Consider the following 19,135-nt stretch of genomic DNA (forward strand, 5'->3'; position numbering starts at 1 on the left):
GTCAGAATTACAGAGGTATATTCCTATTGAGTGTTCCTAGTAAGATATATGCAAGTATACTTGAGAAACAGTTGAGAAGAATTGTGGAAGAAAAGCTTGGTGAAGAAAAAGCTGGATTCAGGTCAAATAGAGGCTGTCAGGATCAGATCTTCACTTTACGACAAATAGTGGAGAAATCATGGGAATATAACAAAGATCTGTTTTAAGTTTTGTCGATTTGGAAAAGGCATATGACAAGGTGCCAAGAGAGAAGCTATTCAATATGCTACAGTTATATGGTGTCAATGGGGCATTACATCAAGCAATACTTAGTCTTTATTTGAGTTGTAAGTCAGCAGTTAGAATTGAAGGAAGTACAGGAAGATCGTTTAATGTTAAATCTGGTGTGAGACAAGGATGCACATTATCCTCTCTGTTATTCATTATCTATATGGATCACATTATGAAGGAAAGTGGTATTAAACATGATATCAAAATTGGAGATGTTAATGTCAGCTCTTTGCTTTTTGCAGACGATGTTATACTTCTAAATAAATCCGCTACAAATCTGCAAGATTCTCTGACTAAATTGAATAACTGTTGTAATAGATATGGTATGAAGGTCAGCATTAAAAAGACAAAGACAATGAAAATAGGCAGAATCATCGAAAATGTCAACTGTGTTGTGAATGGAGAACCTGTGGAACAAGTAAACCATTTCAGCTACTTAAGTACGATTTTCAGTGAAGATGGTAAATTAAATATAGAAATAGACAACAGAATCAACAAAGCTGGTATGGTAGGAAGTCAATTGAATAAATTCATATGGAATAAGAGAGAAATTAGTTGGAACAATAAATTAGCTGTATACAAGACAGTGTTCAAACCAGTTTTAACTTATGGATCTGAGAGCTGGGTCAGAAGTAAAACACTTGACCAAAGACTAGAGACTGCAGATATTAGAGTCCTGAGAAAGATTAGAGGCGTGAACAGATGGCATTAATGGCAATATCATAATAAAAAAAAGGATATTAGGAAAGAACTTGACATTGTCGGCATCCAGGAGTGCGTTAGCAGAGCTAATCTGTGGTGGTATGGTCACTTAATCAGAATGGGTGAGGAAAGATTAGCAAAACAAGTGTTCTCTGCCAAGTTGGCAGGAAAACGACCCAGAGGAAGACCAAGATATAAGTGGATTGATATGGTACAAAGTGCCTTAGACGATAGAAATATAAGATCTGAGAATGTTAGAGTCTTGACAAGTAACACTGATTTGGAAGAAAACTGTAGATAGGAAGTTAGTAATGATGTAAATTTTTCATGTAGTACTATCATATCCTGTACACTTCTTGAGGGTACATGTCAGGAATTTGATGATGATGTGATAGCACTGGTAGAGCCTATTAGAACAGCATATATTTCAGAAAGGAATAAAGAGTTCCCAGATCTCCAATTCAGTCTAGTAAAGAAGGCATTTTCAAACTTTTTCAAACTCTACTTGATAAAATCACAATGACTGCACAGCAATATCTGCCAGAAATTATCCAAAAATTCCAGAACAACAGGAGCCACCTTTCCTGTGAAAAATAGATGGAACAACCTGATTTAAAAATCAGTGGCTTTTTTTGGATGGTATGATGTACTGAAACCTTTAATATTAACAGTCACATTTTGCATATGGGTAATAGGGAGATATGTAATGTTTTACATATTTACTTAGCATACTGAACAAAGAGTATCAGCACCTATTGGTGTGCAAAATAAGAACAGTTTAACATTAATGATAATAAATCTAGTGTAACAAATGAACAGATACAAGACCAAATGCATACAAATTACAAAGAGAAATCAGAGAAGAGGAAAGAGAAAAGCAAGTGAGATATCTGAAAGAACTCAATATCCAGACAAGATCATCAAAAAAAAAAAAAAAAACTCGAATAAACAGAAAAATTTAAAGATCAACTAAAAAAAAAATCACCAAATCTAAAAGTAAAAGAAATAATAATAAAAAAATAAAAGAAGGACGGAGAAGGTTGTGGATTGTCAAATGAAGACTCCTAGCTCAGAAGAATTTATGGACTATGAGGAAACTTCTCATGCTGATCAAGGGGATGAGAGATATGATGAAAGAAAAAATTATAAAGTTCACAGATGCAAAGATTTTTCAGCCTGATTACCATTTGCATGAGAAGAAAATAACTAGCTTCCAAATCCAGCAATGAAATTGAAATAATAGCAAGTAACTGTAAAAACTGGAAAAGAATTTACAAGAAGCAGGCTTCTGTAACACATGTGGTGTTACAGAAGGCTGTTGAGGATATCATATACTGAAAGGCGTACAAATGAATGGGTGTTAGAAAAGATCAGTAGAACTTTAAGGCTCCTTAAGGATAGTGACAGAAGAAAATTAAAATATTTTGGACACATAGAAAGGATGGAAGGAGGACTTCTCAGAACAGTAATAGAAGGTAAAGTTCCTGGGAAAAGAGGCAGGGGTAGACCATCAATGAGATGGATGGATGGCGTGTGGGGAGTGACTGATCTTCAGAGAGTTGAAGCCGTCAGAAAAGCAAACAACAGGACTACATGGCGAGGTCTGGTGTCGAACATCACCGAGCATCGGAGTGACGATACGGCATCTGTAGATGCCAAGTGAACATAGTAGTAGTAGGCTACACAACTGCTCTTTCACAGGATGAAGACATCATCAGGTTCATGCAAAATCTAGAAGCTAAAGACTACCAGTAACGCTTAACTAATCACAGCATCTTCTCCTTCTGCATTGCTTCATTAAATGTATGAGAATTCCACGGGCTAGTAAAACAAGAAGCTGTATGGAAACTTATGGCTATGCCATAATCAGGTTTTTCCAAAAAAACATACTTCTACTACAGATATAAAAACTTTAACAGATAGATATCCATTTCTTTTCCCCTCATCCCCACCTTTCTTGAGTCATTCTGTAATATCCAAAGGGATGCAGAAAGGCAAATCCTGACAACAGACTGGAAATACCACGGCTGTGTAATGAGGTTTATAAATGTTTATGCTCCATCCAATGAAACAGTTAGATGAAAATTCTTCCAGGAATTGGAGCTATATTTATACAGTGCCTACTACATCATAAAAGCTGGAGATTTGAATTGTACTGAAAATCCCACATTAGACAAAATAAGAAGATATCTCAGAAGTGGAAAAGTAGGATATGCAGTTAAAAATATGTAAAAATACTAGCGGACATGGAGGATTCACAACCCTAATCTTTAGGCTTAAACAAATCAAGGTACTCTCTTGATTGAATTTATATCTCTTCTTGGTAATTCGGATAAAACATCTTCACATCAACATGTCAAATCACAATCCAGTTCTACTTAAATTCCATTGCACTGAACAGGCAGAGATCAGTTCCAGACCAAAGAGACATCAAATTTCCCCCTATCTTTTTCAACCAAACTCCAGACTCTCTGTCTATACTAGAATAATGCTACCTGGAACCAGGATATATGGTCAAAATTCAAACAAGCAGTAAAACAGAATACGATTGAATGGGGGAAAAGAACAGATGCTCCTCAAAAGCTAAACGTTGAAAGACATGTATAAAGAGAAAAGCTGGTTCATAGCAAACCAACACAATGGTAAAGAATACAACAACAGAAGAAAGAAATTTCAAAATAAGAATACTGTAGCACTTCAGCTGCATTCTTCAATAGACAGTTCACTAAATTCCATGGACTATCACCCAACTCTGTGTGGATAGTTGAAGACAATAATGTTGTGGGAAACAACTCTTGCAACATTAATGCCTTTCCTGTTCCCATTCATCCAAAATGGGCTTGACAGACCCATTACAGCAGCAGGACCGGATAATCTAGGAACAGAACTTTACCACAAGGCCTGGGATTTTATTCTTCTTATTTTAGTTATACTGTTTAACTCTATTCTCTCTCTCTACAGATCACATATCAAATGAATTTGTATCAAGCCATACATCCTCATTTCAAAATCTAAAAGAGATCATACCTTAATCAACATCTGGAGGCCTATTTTTCTATCTAATACTGACTAGAAGATATTTTCCTGCATTATCAATAACAGACTCAAAGCAGGAATGAGATATATAATTAAAAGCACACAGATGTATGGAGTTCCAGGCCCAAGCAGTAGAATTTAATCTGTTTTTGCTCTACAATCTACTCTACCTAGTTAATGTGAAAAATCAACCAACTGCAGCCAAATATTATCAGTGGATCTTACTCAAGCATTTCATAATGTCTGGCATCCCTTTCTGTTCCACATTCTCCAGCAAATTGGTATGGAAAAAATGCTGCTATCCATCATTAAAGGATCCTATGCCAATACAGTTAACCACCTCTTAGTTAATGGGTTCCTATCAGATCCAGTCAAAATTCAAAAAGGAGTCAAGCAAGGTTGATTCCTTTTAGTCCAGTGCACTTTGCATTAGTTCTTAACCTTTTTTGCAGGCAATTTAATTTCTGTGTTAGGGACAACACTTCCCTGAACTATGAAGGAAAAAAGAGTTTGAGCATATGTCAATGATGTTGTAGGCACTTTGAGAGATAATGATTATGTATACATCTTTTTTTTTTTTTTTTTTTGGTATTTTAGAAAAATTCAGCAAAATCAGTGGACTAACTGCTGATGCTGATAAGACAAAAGTTTTTAGAAAGTAGGATGTCAAGGATATTCCCACTGGGCTAACCCCTAAGAGAGAGAGAACTCACTATACTTGGAATTCCCTTCACTTATCCAATATTAACCAGTTCAAGAACTTATATATAAAAACATTGAAACCTTAGAAGACTGGAAAATTGGGCTACTTTCCTTTTCTTCTAAAGCAAAAGCACTTAAAACCATAATCTACCCTTCTCAGCTGTATGTAAGAAATATTACAGACATTACAGAAGAAGGTAGAAAAGAAAAGCTGAAGAAAAACAAGTATATAGTAAACCTTGTGCAATTTTTTTTTTAGTCCAGCTGATACCAAGAAGTTAAAAAGGAACTTCTTCAACTATCATAGAAGCATGGAGGCACTGGGCTTCCAGTGTTAAAATTCTGCTATTTAAGCAATATAGATTGAAGAATCCAGACAAATCACACATGCGCAGACCTTGTCTGGTACTACTTAAGTTTTCATCTTCTGCTATATGGAATAAATGATTATAATAATCCAAAAGCTGAGATTGTTCCTGAATGCTCCAACATTAAGATTGTTACAGCATTCTGGCATTGACATTCTTTCCATTAAACAGCAAGATTTGGTAAAAGAAAATCTTTAACCTCTTTCACCACAAACATCCACAGTTGGGTATTAACAATAAAACTTTGTTTAATAATTTACTGAAGTTCCAAGGATACTGTAACAGGAAGAATCTTGCTTGGAGAACTGCATACGGTCACCTTCCAATAAATGTCATCAGAGATCCAATCTGTGATATCTGTTAGACTGGAAACAGTAGAACGTGATTTTTTCTACAGCTGCCTCTTACCTTGCATATCTGGAACAGATTATGCAATGTGTTGGGCATTCGTTACTTACAACAGAACAGGTTCATTTTTTGCAGAACCTGTCGTCTTATGGTCAACTGCAGGGATGACTGGAGAACAATAATCCCAGACAGAGAAGTCCAACTATCCAAACTAAACAACGCCTGGATACCAGCTGTCTCTAAATTTTAGTTTTGAATCGGTCTTTTGGTTGTTTAGCTGCATGAGACTAGTAAAAAAAGATAGCCTTTACTTTTTTACCTCAATAAAGGTTGAAACTAAATAAAGATTTATTGTTACATAGACCATATATTTACAACGTACTTAAGCTCTCACAAATTGCCTACTGGTTTCGCTAGTAACTGACCAGCTTTCTCAAGGCTTGCATAGTACAAAAAAGATGGTAGGGATTTCTCCATCATCCCTAAATTTCTTATAATCAACGGGCATATTAAATCCATACAAGCCAGAAGAATTTACCACAAGGCGTCATTGGCACTACTCAGAGAAAGAATCCAACACATCAGGTACGAATTGAATATTAGTGATATTAATTGCTGCGAATATTTTGATGACATTTCCAACAGTCTTGATTATACGACCTGGAATTATATAGACCACATGTTAGAACAGAGCTACGAGAAAACTTTCCAGTTCAATAAAGCCAAACAAATTAGAAAATTTAATGAACTGTACAAGAAAAAATACCAGACACACAATGGCCTCCCAGTTAACAAAGTGATCTTCAACCTGTCGAATCACTGCCTTTCGAAACATGAATCGGAGATTCTAAGAAAAGGTTTTAACTTTTCTATCACTCCTAATTACATCCCAAAAATGGACTTTATGTGTGGAATTGAAAAAAGTCTCTACCCACTACCACAAGGTGTAGCCAACGACATTAGATTCAAAAGCACTATCATCCTAACAACAGCAAAACAAACACAACTGAATACCACTCCATATGATAGGAAAGCTATTGGGGACTTAAGGAAGAACAAAGAAATAATAATTATGAAAGCAGACAAGGGGAATGCCACCGTTATCCTTAACTCAAAAGACTACATGAAGAAGTTAAACGACTTACTATCTGACAGTTCCACGTACAAAATCCTCACCAGAGATCCCACAATGAAGAACCACAATGAGACAAACTTCCTGATCCGTAACATGAATACTTGGCCTGAAGAATTAAAACGAAAACTCAAATCCTCACATCCCATCACTCCTAGACTGTACGGGGTGCCTAAAGTGCATAAAGAAGAAGTGCCACTTCGTCCGATTATGGATGGCAGGTCATCCCCAACGTACCTATTGGCTAAGCACCTAGCGAATTTACTTAAAGGAAAAATTAGACAAACAGAGTCCTACTTAAAAAATTCTCAACACTTTGTGGACAAACTAAAAAACAAAAATTACACAAACAGACATAATGGCCAGCCTAGATGTAGTGTCCTTGTTCACGAATGTACCAGTAGAAGAAGTAATGAACATTATCAAAGATATCTTTCCTGCAGATATCACAAAGATGTTCAAGCATTGCCTACAATCAAATTTTTTCAAAGTTAACAACAAGATATACAAACAATTAGAAGGCCTAGCCATGGGCAGACCTCTGTCGCCACCATGTGCAGACCTTTTCATGGAGAAATTTGAAGATGAAATATTCACCAGCATTACTCCTAAACCTTCTATATGATGGAGATATGTGGATGACATCTTCATCATATGGAAAGACAACTTAGAAAGCCTACATCTGTTTGTTAACAGAATCAATGCACCCCACAATAAAATAAAATTTACTCTAGAAGTAGAAAATAACGAACAGCTACACTTCTTGGACTTACTAGTAAAAAGACAAGGAAACAGCATCAAACTGTCGATTTACAAAAAACCAACGGACACTGGAAGATATCTACATTACTCTTCTAACCATCATAGGTCACAGAAACACAGCATCATCCACATGCTAAGAAATCGAGCTAGAAAATTTATCTCTGACGAGGAAGAAGTTCAAACAGAACTGTCTCAAATAGCTACAACTCTATCACAAAATGGTTATCCTAGACACATCATCAACAAATTTCTATACAAAGATAACCAACAAGAAAGAACAGTCATCCCCTTTATAGGTTCAACTTCAACAAAAATTGCAAGATTGTTAAAGACACATAACATCAGGGTTGTATTTAAACCAACAAATAGCATAAGACAGGTCCTAAGATCCCCTAAAGACAGTGTGCCATTTTATAAATATCCAGGTGTGTATGATATTCCATGCACGTGTGGTCTTTCCTACATCAGACAGACTTCGAGAAGCCTGGAAATAAGACAGAAAGAACATATAGGCGATGTTAATCACAACAGAACGATCACCTCAGGATTGGCACATCACTTTTCAACTTCGAACCACACTATAGACTGGAATAACAGCTCCATGCCCTACGTAGACGAGGATTACAGGCATCGAGTATTTAAAGAAGCGGCAGTTGTACTACGTATGGGAAGTAACCTAAACAGAAATCAAGAGGCCATTCTGAACGATACCTGGAAAAATCTAATTAACTCCCTCAGTTCAACAGAGCTACAGTACGCAAATAATCATATTACGCGTTTGCATGTAACGCGTGTTCATGATGCTGAGTAGTTATGTCACGCGAATGTGTCACCCTAGCTACCTAACAGGTACTAACGGTTCTTTGTATTTTGAAACCTTTTTTGCATTTACCTCTTTTTTGTACTATGCAAGCCTTGAGAAAGCTGGTCAGTTACTAGCGAAACTGGTAGGCAATTTGTAAGAGCTTAAGTACGTTGTAAATATATGGTCTATGTAACAATAAATCTTTATTTTGTAATACTTTATGACCAAAACATGTACAATTTAAAGGTTGAAACTAGTTTGAGCTGCGACCCTTCCCATAATTCATAGGAATATACATGTCTAAAAGGATGTATGTGTGCTTTGTATTATGGAATACTGTGAATGACTGATGTGAAGTCAACAGCCTCTTAAGTATAAGTAGCCCTGTCATGAAAACACTTCATGTGCAAACTTTGTTTTACACTTCAACAAAGGATTCTTGTCAAGTATAATTTTTTATTATGACATACAATACAAAATTAAACTACAATATAAATACAAATTCTGCATACTTTTGGTTCATTTTCACATCATACAAATTATGCATAAAAAAATATAACCCCACATTTATATTACTATTTACACATTTTATTATAATTTTTCATAAACTTTCTAAGTGATATTAAATATCTGTGAAAATGAAGATTCCTGATAGTTACATTTTTTATTGTAAATACATAAGAAGTAATATAAAATTTCAGTTCCATGAAAAATATGTTTAATTTCAGAGAAATAGCTTGAAATGCATAAAACAATGATTCAGAATGATCAAAGTAATTGGAATCTCCAGAGAAATCAACAATCCAACAAAATTTACATATACTCACCTGGCATCCCAACCTGAAGATGCCCATTAAAAGAGTAGATGGAAGACTTCAAATATTAATGAAAATATCACTTGATCTGCAACAATTTTCTTGGGTCCATGACTTGTAAAGTTACATGACATTGCTATGTCCACCCCCAATCCATAGGAAAAATATTAACTTTTACAACAAACAGTAACATCCACATGCACACGTTACAAGCATAGCCACAGTCATGATAGTTTCAGTTGATGATTGCAAACGTGCAGCTTACTTCTTAACATTAGAAAATGTGAATGGGTAACACATTGTACATGTTATATCTATTAGATATATTAAGTAGTTCATACAAAATTGCACTGCTTACAATATTTTTTTATTTATTTATTTTTTTTTTTAAAAAAAAAGACTAATTTGGAGAACACTAATGATAGGATCATTGCAATGATATAATATTCATGTTGCACTGTTATAGCATAACCAGCATGGGTTCCCTTTCTTTCAAATCAAATGAAAGTACAACAGTTCTTAAGGGGCTGAAGAACTCTTCAGACAAACCTGCAAGTACTTTTGACAAATCAAAAAAGTTCTTTATTTTGATACTAGCTGTAAGCAAGCAGACTGATGATATAAATGCTGATATTACTGACACAGGTCAGTAATATCTATAAAATGCTGACACAGGTCTGCTGATGACAGCATGCTAGACTCTGCCTTCTCATTCAACAAACTATGTGCTAAAGAAATCACAACCTCTATTAGCCTAAACCATTCAATGAGGTTCAGATAACCTTGAATTCTTCCTTATCTCCGACAAAAAAGAACCGTTTTCTTCCAGTCTTATTCTCACCAACACTTGTAGACAAGATGAAGTCTCTTTTCTTGGGATTAGGCATCAAACCCTTCTTGGCAAAAGCACATTACAACTATTGCTTCCTTGGCATCCAAAAAATTTACAATTTCTCTTTTGCTCAAGGCATTACTTTATCTGTGAACAGCTATTAACCCAAATCACAATCTGTCCAACGATTGAATATTGTTCTAACATTTGGGATGGCCTCTAAGAGTTCCCTAAAAACACTTGACATAATACAGAAAAGAGGTTTCATTTGCTGATGACTCCTGTTTCACAAATTAACTCCACCCAATCTCACACAGGCATTCAGCTTCTGCTTTTTACATTGTCTACTAATACTTCAACTTCTTAACACTCCTTTACAATTCAACTCCAAACCCATAGAACAAATTTCTCCTTCTCCTCCTCCTTGTTAATCCCTTCTACTGCTACCCTCTGGAACAATCTCCAACCTTATGTGTTTTCCAAGGAATAAAATCCACAGCTTGTCAACCTATGAGAACAGGTTGAAGATTTGTGGGTTGCAAAAATTGGTTGATAGGCAGAAAAGGGGTGACATGATTGAGACATTCAAATTACTGAAGGATTTCTATAAGATTAATTCAGAAGATATTTTTGAGAATAGGACTGGTGGTGGGAAGACTAGGGGCCATACATGGAAGCTGGACAAGAATGTGGTTAGCAAGGGTGTTAGAGCTAGGTTTTTTACTTAGAAAATGGTGAATGAGTGGAATAAGCTGCCAGAGTCTGTTGTGGGTGCTATGACTGTGAGTTCAAGGTGAGGTATGATACATACTGTGAATGTCGAATAGTTGTTCTTGACATGATGTTAGGGCCTCCCTCAATGAGTCTGTCGACTCCTTGAAGTTGCCCGAAATAATAATAATAATAAAAAAATGTTCCTTCATGCCAATTCATGGTACTAACATACTACAGATTGCTGAACCTTTCATGTATGGGATTACCATTATAAAAAAATCAGTTATTATAACAAGGTTGTATGTAGTAGTAGAGTGAAATTATATATGTCATGAAAGTTCAACTTTTTGTGTGTGTGTGGAGTACTATGATCCTTTTCCTATCTCTATAACCCAAACTGAGTCCTGGCTTCTAGGATTTGTTGTCGCCATCCCTGCCTATCCCAAACCTTGCTGTCCTAGTTTGGGCTCTGTAACATAGACATCATTTGTCAATATCAAGATGGTAAAACTATATTTTTTTTCTTGGTTATATTGTTGGTCTTTCACAAAATTTCACTGTTTATAGTCATAACAGTCTTCTTAGGAATGCAGTCATCTTCAATACAAAAACATAATCTATCCAGAACAACTTTTAGAACATGATTACACAATATACTATAGGTTCTTTATAGAACTGGTATAACTCAAGGTTGTATCTATCTAATCTTCCAGGCTGTAATCATTCATTGAGAGAAATATTCTTTTAGGAATTTTCATTTCAAAAGCTGAAATAAATCCCCCCCCCCTGCAAATATCCAGGTTTCACATCTGCTGGTAACAACTAGATAACTTTTGGCATAAACACACAGATCCCCCCCCCCCCTTCTTTATTCAATTCTGCACTTTTATTGCCTCATTTTGTTGGCTTGTACTCATTACTCTTACACATTTAAATTATTCCACTTTCTCTATTTCACAATTCCCAATTTTCAAAATTTAACAATTAAATGATTCTGCCTTTTAGTCCAATAAAATAAAATTTTCCTTATTACTAGCATCCAATCAAAATTTTTCTTGCAAATTAATTTCTTTATGCTACTATTAATCACATCTCTCAGATTAAAATTTTATTTGTCATTAACAGTTATGAATGGAATTTTTTTAATGCTCTTTTGGATATCCATAATTTGGGTGTGTTGATTTTTAAGTTGAAGCTCCCCAGTTGTAGGCAGAGTGATAATTATCCCTTAGTAGCTACATTTAATTACATCTCCTTTCTGTCATTCGTTCTTTACTCTTTCCAATCCTTGTCTTCATAGATTCCCCCCCCCATAACTATTACTTGCCTTTTACTTATTAAGTTAATCTGTTGACATATACCAACACTTGACATAAAGCAGTAAATTAATCTCATATTTTGTCCTGTTGATATTTATCTCAAATGTACTACTTCTCGCAACTACACCTTCCTGCAGAACTACTTTTGCTGGTTGTAATTCTCCAGTTATTATCAGCATTACTCACTCCCCCCCCCCCCCCCCACCCTATCCTGTTTTCTCTATCCTCCCTGAAAATATGATTCTTACATTTTATCCCTATATCGATCAAGTCTAATGCTGTTAATTTTTTGAAAAAGTTGAAAACTGACCAGTGCTTCATTCTTATTCCCAATGCCTCAGGCATTCGTGTGCATGAATCCCAATATCCAATTCAGATTTGAGACTAACTAGGTAGAGCATTTTTGATCATTCTTATTCCCACACTCCCTTGCATACATGTCTGTTCACTTAATCCCCCCCCCCCCCAAATAAACCTGTATTTGATTCTGAACTTCCCATCTCTCTCACTGAACAATGCATTCTTCAGACAACAAACTACAAACCAATTTAAGTGCAATTTACTAGTCATATGCAGGTTCTTCAGTTATGGTCCACCAAATTCATTTTAACCATAAATGAAAAAACAAAATAAAATGAATATTATGATATAATATGGCCAGCTTACCTCTTCGGCAGTGATCATTATGTTGCTGGTAAGAAGCAGCAGACTACTACAAACACATTCATCCTGAAATAAATTAAGATAAACTGCTATGAAATTGCTTGTTGGTTCACTGCATTTTTCTTGCAAAAAAAGTATTACATAAACAAAAAAAAATTCCTGGGTAAAATAATCAGAAGTAATATAAATGCATGAGGTAATAAAAACTACCAAGAATCTGAAATGCAAAAAGGCAGCTGGAGTACATATTTGACAAGAAATGTTCAAATATGGAAGTACATTTTACAGTGGCTACACTGCATAATTCAGAAGGCCTGGTCAGAAAGTCAAACTCCAGACGATTGGAGTAGAGATCCCATAGTACCCACCCATAAAAAGGGAAATAAAAACAAAATGTGAGAATCACAGAGGAATTTCCCTACTGAGTGTTCTTGGTAAGATTTCTGCAAGTAAAAGGCTAAGAAAATTGTGGAAGAGAAGACTGGGAGAAGAACAAGACAGGTTCAAGCCAAACAGAGGTTGTCAGAATCAGATTTTCACTTTAAGACAAATAGTTGGGAAATCACTGGAATATAATAATGATCTGTATTGAAGTTTTCTAGATCTGGAAAAGGAAAGATGCCAAGAGAAAAGCTATTCAAAACACTACAGTTATATTGCAAAATTGGGACATTATGCTGAGCAATAAATAGTCTACATTTGAGTTTGCAAGTCAGCAGTTAGAACTGATGGAAGTATACAGGAAGATGATCTGATGTAAGGGAAAGTGTCATTAAACCTCATATCAAAATTGGAGATGTTAATCTCAGCTCCTTCCTTAATGCAGATAATGTTATACTTCTAAATAAATCCAGTACAAGTCTGCAAGATTCCCTGACTAAATTGAATAACTGCTGTAATAAATTTGGTATAAAAATCATCAACAAAAAGGTAATAGGTGGGAACAGGGAAAACATCAACTGCATCCTGAATAGAGAACCTTTAGAACAACAGTTATTTTAGGCACAATTTTAGTTAAGATGGCAAATTACATCTGGAAATATCTGCAACAAAATTAGCAAAGCTGGTATGATAGGAAGTCAACTGAATACATTTATATGGAACAGAGAGAAATCAATCAAACACTAAACTAGATGCATACAAGACCATGTTCAAACCCTACTTGCAGATCTATAACTTATGGATCTGCAAGTAGGGTTAGAAATAAAACACTTAATCATAGACTGGAGGCTACAGATATGAGGTTTCTGAGAAAAATTAGGGGATGTCATATTGACAGCATCATGTTAAAAACAAGGATATTAGAAAAGAAACTGACACTGTTGGCATTCAAGAATGTGTTAGCAGAGCTAATCTCATGTGATATGGTCAGTCACTTAAACAGAAGAATGGGAAAGGAAAAATTAGCAAGACATATTTTTTACTAGAATGGCAGAAAAAAGACCTAGATGATTATCAGGATCTAGATTGATATACTAAGAAGTGTTTTGCACAACTGAAATATATTATCTGATAATATTAAAATCTAAGAAATAAGAATAAGAAAACAGTTATCCATAATTAACAGAAGACATCACAAACTATAGAAAGAACTGGAAAAACCGCATAGAAAAAATGAATGAGGACAGATAGCCAAATATTGCATGGAATTATAAACCAAAGGGAACACTAATCAAGAGGAAGACCCAGAAGGAGATGAGCAGAAGACTTTTTAAACCCTTGAAAATGTTACAGGCAAACAATTGCCTAATATGGGAAGCCAAGAAGAAGAAGAATTAAAATCTTGACATATAATAGAGTGATCGAGGAAAATTGTCAATTAGAAGTTAGTAATAACATAACCTTTTCATGTGGTACTATCATAATAACCCAATCCCCTTTAAAAGTACATATCAGAAATTTGATGATGACAAAAATACTCAATTTTATAGATTTTTTTAATAGTTATCTAGGTGTTTTCTGAAACAGACACAGACAGTAATCTACTTTAATTATAGTTTATTCCTTTTAATAAAGGAAATAATAAAGGATATATAGTTGACTCTCACTATAGTAAATAGTAAGCAAAAATATTTTATTATAGTGGAAAGTTTACTACAGTGAATTTTATTTTAGCACAACATCATATCTAAAGGCTTTGCTACAGATTTTTTGTTAGTCTGTTATAGTGATGTTTATCATGAGAGTCAACTGTATTCAAGTTGCAATATTCAGAACATCTTATTATATCTTGCTCATAAGAAAATTAGAGGTTGAATCATGCTTTGTGCCCACCGGCTACAGTTCAAATCACAGTTTCTAATCACTCTTTACTTGGTAGAGAATCTTCATCACACAGTGTGATCATCAGAGTGAGGTTACCAGTGTATGAAATCAATGATTCATCCATGATACTAATAAGATGTAGGTTTTGGCAAAATGTATTAAAAGACATATCAGAATTTTAAAAAAAAAATTAAGAATATAACATAATAATGAACTTCTTTAATAACATACAAATTAACTTCTTTAGTATAATCCACTTGAAATAATAAGTCACTAGAGTCATGATTTAACTAATCTGTAAAATGTAAAAGTGTCATATTATTAACCATGTAGGTAATAAACATAGAACTATAGCAGTAGCGCACAACATTATGAAAAATAAATATACAATGAACAAAAAAAAGGAATAATTTTTCTACTTTTGCATTTTGCTGAGTTGACAGCATGTTAGGATTAAGAAGAAACAATACACCTAAGAAGGTAGAAATCTGTAAAATAGCCAAGCACTTAACTTTATTATAATAACAGTTCAAAACATGACAGAAGCAGAAAATGAAAAATGTCATCACATCTTCAGACCAATGCATGCACAAAAAGATGAAACAAAACTTTCCATGCCTCATAAAAGTGACCTGTGACACAATGATGAGCAGATCCAAAGTCATGTGACTGTAAAATAGTACATTCAAAAGCCACACCATTCCTATCAAGATTTTTTTTTTTCTTAAATATCTTAAGATGTTCAAATTAACATAATCATAAAAGACAAGTTGAAATATTTTTTTTAAAAAAATTAATGAAATTTTCTTGGAAATCCCAAATGTTTGGGATTCCTAAGTTGAATAATTGTTGTGTGAAGTCTGGTATGAAAATCAGCAATAAAAAGACAAATGCTTTGAAAACATCAACTGACTTTCGAATGTAGATTCTACAGAACAAATAGAAATAGTTCAGCTAAAACAAAATAATTAACATCCAAACATGACAATTTGATGCATTTTGATTTTAAAAAAGTCACAATTTTCAAATTAAATGAAAAAATGTTAAATCAATGTGCAAAACAGCATGCATTCAGCTCTTTCATTTTTAATTATATGAAATTTTGTACCAAGCTCTAGTCAACTTTTTTAGATGCACCGATGCATCTACAAAGTTCAAGAGAAAAAAACAGTTAATTTAAAAAGTTTTAAGTTTTTGTTAAAAGTATATAGCAATCACTAAAATTCATTTTTAATAACAAAAATTTTTCATATGTTCCAAAAAATCCCAATTTGGAGGTAGATTGTGGATGCCATGTTCTATACATGTCCACAACACTCCAGATATTACCAACAACATCAGGCTCCATGGCTTGCATCCTGAAGACAGCTTCTCCTCCAAGAAGAAATCTCTGTAATAAGCTTTCAGCACTTTATTGTTTACACAAAGATAATAAAATAATTATTGCATGATTAGATAATGGTAATGTAACTACTGTCCTGATTTTCTTGCTTAGAGAATTTTAAACTTTTAGCTTACAATTTCACCAACTCTCAGAAAGAAACATTAAAAAGATTACTCAAAAATATAACCTCATAGTCTCCCCTACTGAATTAAGAAACAAGTTGGCTGTTAGAAATGAAGGAGATATATTGGAAGATGATCTGATATAAAGTGAGATGTAGGACAAGCATGCATGCCACTCCACTATTATTCATCACCCATGGATCACATTATGAAGGAAAGTAGCATTAAACCAGATTTAAAAATTGGAAATATTCTGGTTACCTCTTTATGCAGATGTTATATTTCTAAATAAATAAAAGTGTTTGGGATTCCTAAGTTGAATAACTGTTGTGTGAAGTCTGGTATGAAAATCAGCAATAAAAAGACAAATGCTTTGAAAACATCAACTGACATTTGAATATAGACTCTACAGAACAAATAAAAATACTTCAGCTATTTAGGTACAATTTTGAGTGAAGATGGTATGGGAAACAGCCAGCTGAATACATTTATATGGAATAAAAAAGAAATTAGCCAAATTAGAAGTACATAACACAGTGTTCAAACCAATTTTAAGTTATGAATCTGGGAGACAAGTTAGAAATAAGAGAGATGATCAAAGACTGAAGATCATAGATATAAGAGTTCTGATAAAAATTAGAGGAATGAACAAATGTTACTGATGACAGAATCATATTAAAAATTAATACATTAAGAAGGAATTTGACATTGTTAGCATTTTAGAATGTGTGAGCAGAGCTAATCTTCTTGGGTGGTATGGTCATTTAAATTGAATGGGAAAGGCTATCAAAACACATGTGATGTCAGGATGATAATAAAAAAACCAGTGGCTGACCAAGACGGATTGATGCAGTTTGAAGTGCCTTAGACCATAACATAAGATCTGACAATATCAGAGTTGAGAAATAACAGATTCATTTGGAGGAAAATTATTGATATGAAGCAAGAAATAATGCAAACTTAATTATGTAGCATCTTGTAAACTCATGAGAATTCTTCGTAGCCATGGCTGACTCAAAAAAATAAACTTTTGATCTGCAATGACTTCTAAATAGCACAAAAAAGAAAAATATGTCATTAGACATATGTATTGAGGGTGTTATTCATATGAGCTGATTATAGTATGTGGGTAATTTTCAATTACTTGTATGTTTCATTCATGGCTTATTTTTAATGGTATTAACAACAAATGAACTATTTTATTAACTTGCTTATATTTTGCTGAATTTCAAATCACCATCATCAGAGCACAGCACGTACATATGACAGTGAAATTGTGATGGACAAAAGATCTCAAGTCCTAAAAAAAAAAAAAAAAAAGCTATATGGAAGTTGCTCTTAAGATAACAGTCACCCAAATTTTTGGCAAATTAATGTAACCATATTTGTTCAGGTTAGGAGAATTCTTCGTAGCCTTGGCTGACTCTCTTCAGATCTGTAATGACTTCTAAACAGCATGTTAGTTTTCTTCCATCTAATCCTGTGTGAAAGGGTGTCCAAAGCATGGTCTGCCAGTCTTGACTTTGCCATAATAATGGCAAAGTATTTATTTTTTTATGTTCTTCCAGGTGGATGTTAACAGATCATCCTGTCTGCCCACAGCAGGCCAAGTCACAGGGAACTTCACATGCTCCTTTATCCTTAGGAGAGAAGATCAGAGTTGCTAGTTTAACACGAGGTTCGAATGTGATGGGAAGGCCATGTTTCATTAGTACTCTGGCTATCTTTTCTGATGTATTTCTGACACAGGGAATAGGAATGGTAATGTTGTGTTCCTGTGTATTCGAGGAGAGAGAAGTAATGGGGTTATGTAGTATTTTATCTATTTTGTAGGAATTGTAGCTGTTGACCAAGAAAATATGGCATAGTTATTTAAGTTCTGTGGACAGAGCTGCATCATTAGAACAAACGGCTCTGTGTGTAAGTGTTTTTAAAATACCATACTGTTGGGCTGGATGATGATGCAATTGTTTATGTAGATATCTTCGTGTGTGTGTGTGTGTGTGTGTGTGTGTGTGTGTGTGTGTGTGTGTGTGTGTGTGTTGGCTTTCAGTAAATGGAATACAATAGTGATCCAAACTGAAAGGTGGGTTACTAATGTGCCAAGAAAAGGTAAACAGTTATTAGATTCTTTATCTACTGTTAAGTGGATTTTGGGGTGTTTTGCCACCTGCCTATCTAACAGTTTAGATAGGCAGGTGGCAAAAGCATTCAAAATGTCTTATCCATGGGGCCAAATGGCAAACACACATCATCAACAAAGCATAACCACACTACGGGCTTGTATGTAGCTGTGGTAAATTTTGTTTTCAAAGTGTTCCAAGTAAAAGTTTGATTGGAGGGGGGGATTAGGAATCCAACGAGGAGCAATACCATTAATCATTTGTAGAGTTTTCCCCCCCATATAAAGTAACCTGCATGCATAGTGAATTTGAATAATTCAAAGATATCAGGGTGAAATTTAGACTTTATCAAGTCAAGAGTGTCTAATAGTGGTACATTAGTAAATAGGAAGGTGACATGACTAACCATTATGTCTGAATTTTTTTACAAAAGTAGAGGAGTTGCCAGTAAGAGGGGCAAGTTTCAGCGAAATATAAGAAAATTAATAAAAACATATTTTTTAATAAAAAGTTTGTCTGGTGTTGTTAATACCGTTAAAAATAAGTCATGAATAACTTTTAGCACCAAAGCTTATCTGTTAGATTGTATGTTTCATATTTATGATTAGATGCATTTATAAAAAAAAAGTATGATCTACTTGAAAAATTTGAGTCCGATTTTTGTTTTTCCTATGTCATTTCCACCCACATTACCCCCTTTTTGTCACTTCAGACCCTCAAGTCTGATCATCTAAAATGATCACATCACTACTTTACTTATGGTCTGATCATCC

At 34.4% G+C, this 19,135-nt stretch overlaps 1 protein-coding gene across 2 annotated transcripts in view; it reads right to left on the minus strand.

Moving 5' to 3' along the window:
- SCAP (SREBP cleavage activating protein) overlaps positions 1-19,135 on the minus strand; it is a 408,865-nt gene that overhangs the window by 13,193 nt on the left and 376,537 nt on the right. For both annotated transcript variants that reach the window (XM_090415224.1, XM_090415223.1), the window contains exon 27: positions 12,472-12,534. In XM_090415224.1, the coding sequence (XP_090271350.1) occupies positions 12,472-12,534 (63 nt within the window). The remainder of the gene's footprint in view (positions 1-12,471; positions 12,535-19,135) is intronic.

Source organism: Typopeltis vanoorti, unplaced genomic scaffold, assembly GCF_054136105.1.
Source record: "Typopeltis vanoorti isolate ZY-2024b unplaced genomic scaffold, IOZ_Tvanoo_1.0 HiC_scaffold_24, whole genome shotgun sequence".
NCBI classification, from domain to species: Eukaryota; Metazoa; Arthropoda; class Arachnida; order Uropygi; family Thelyphonidae; genus Typopeltis; species Typopeltis vanoorti.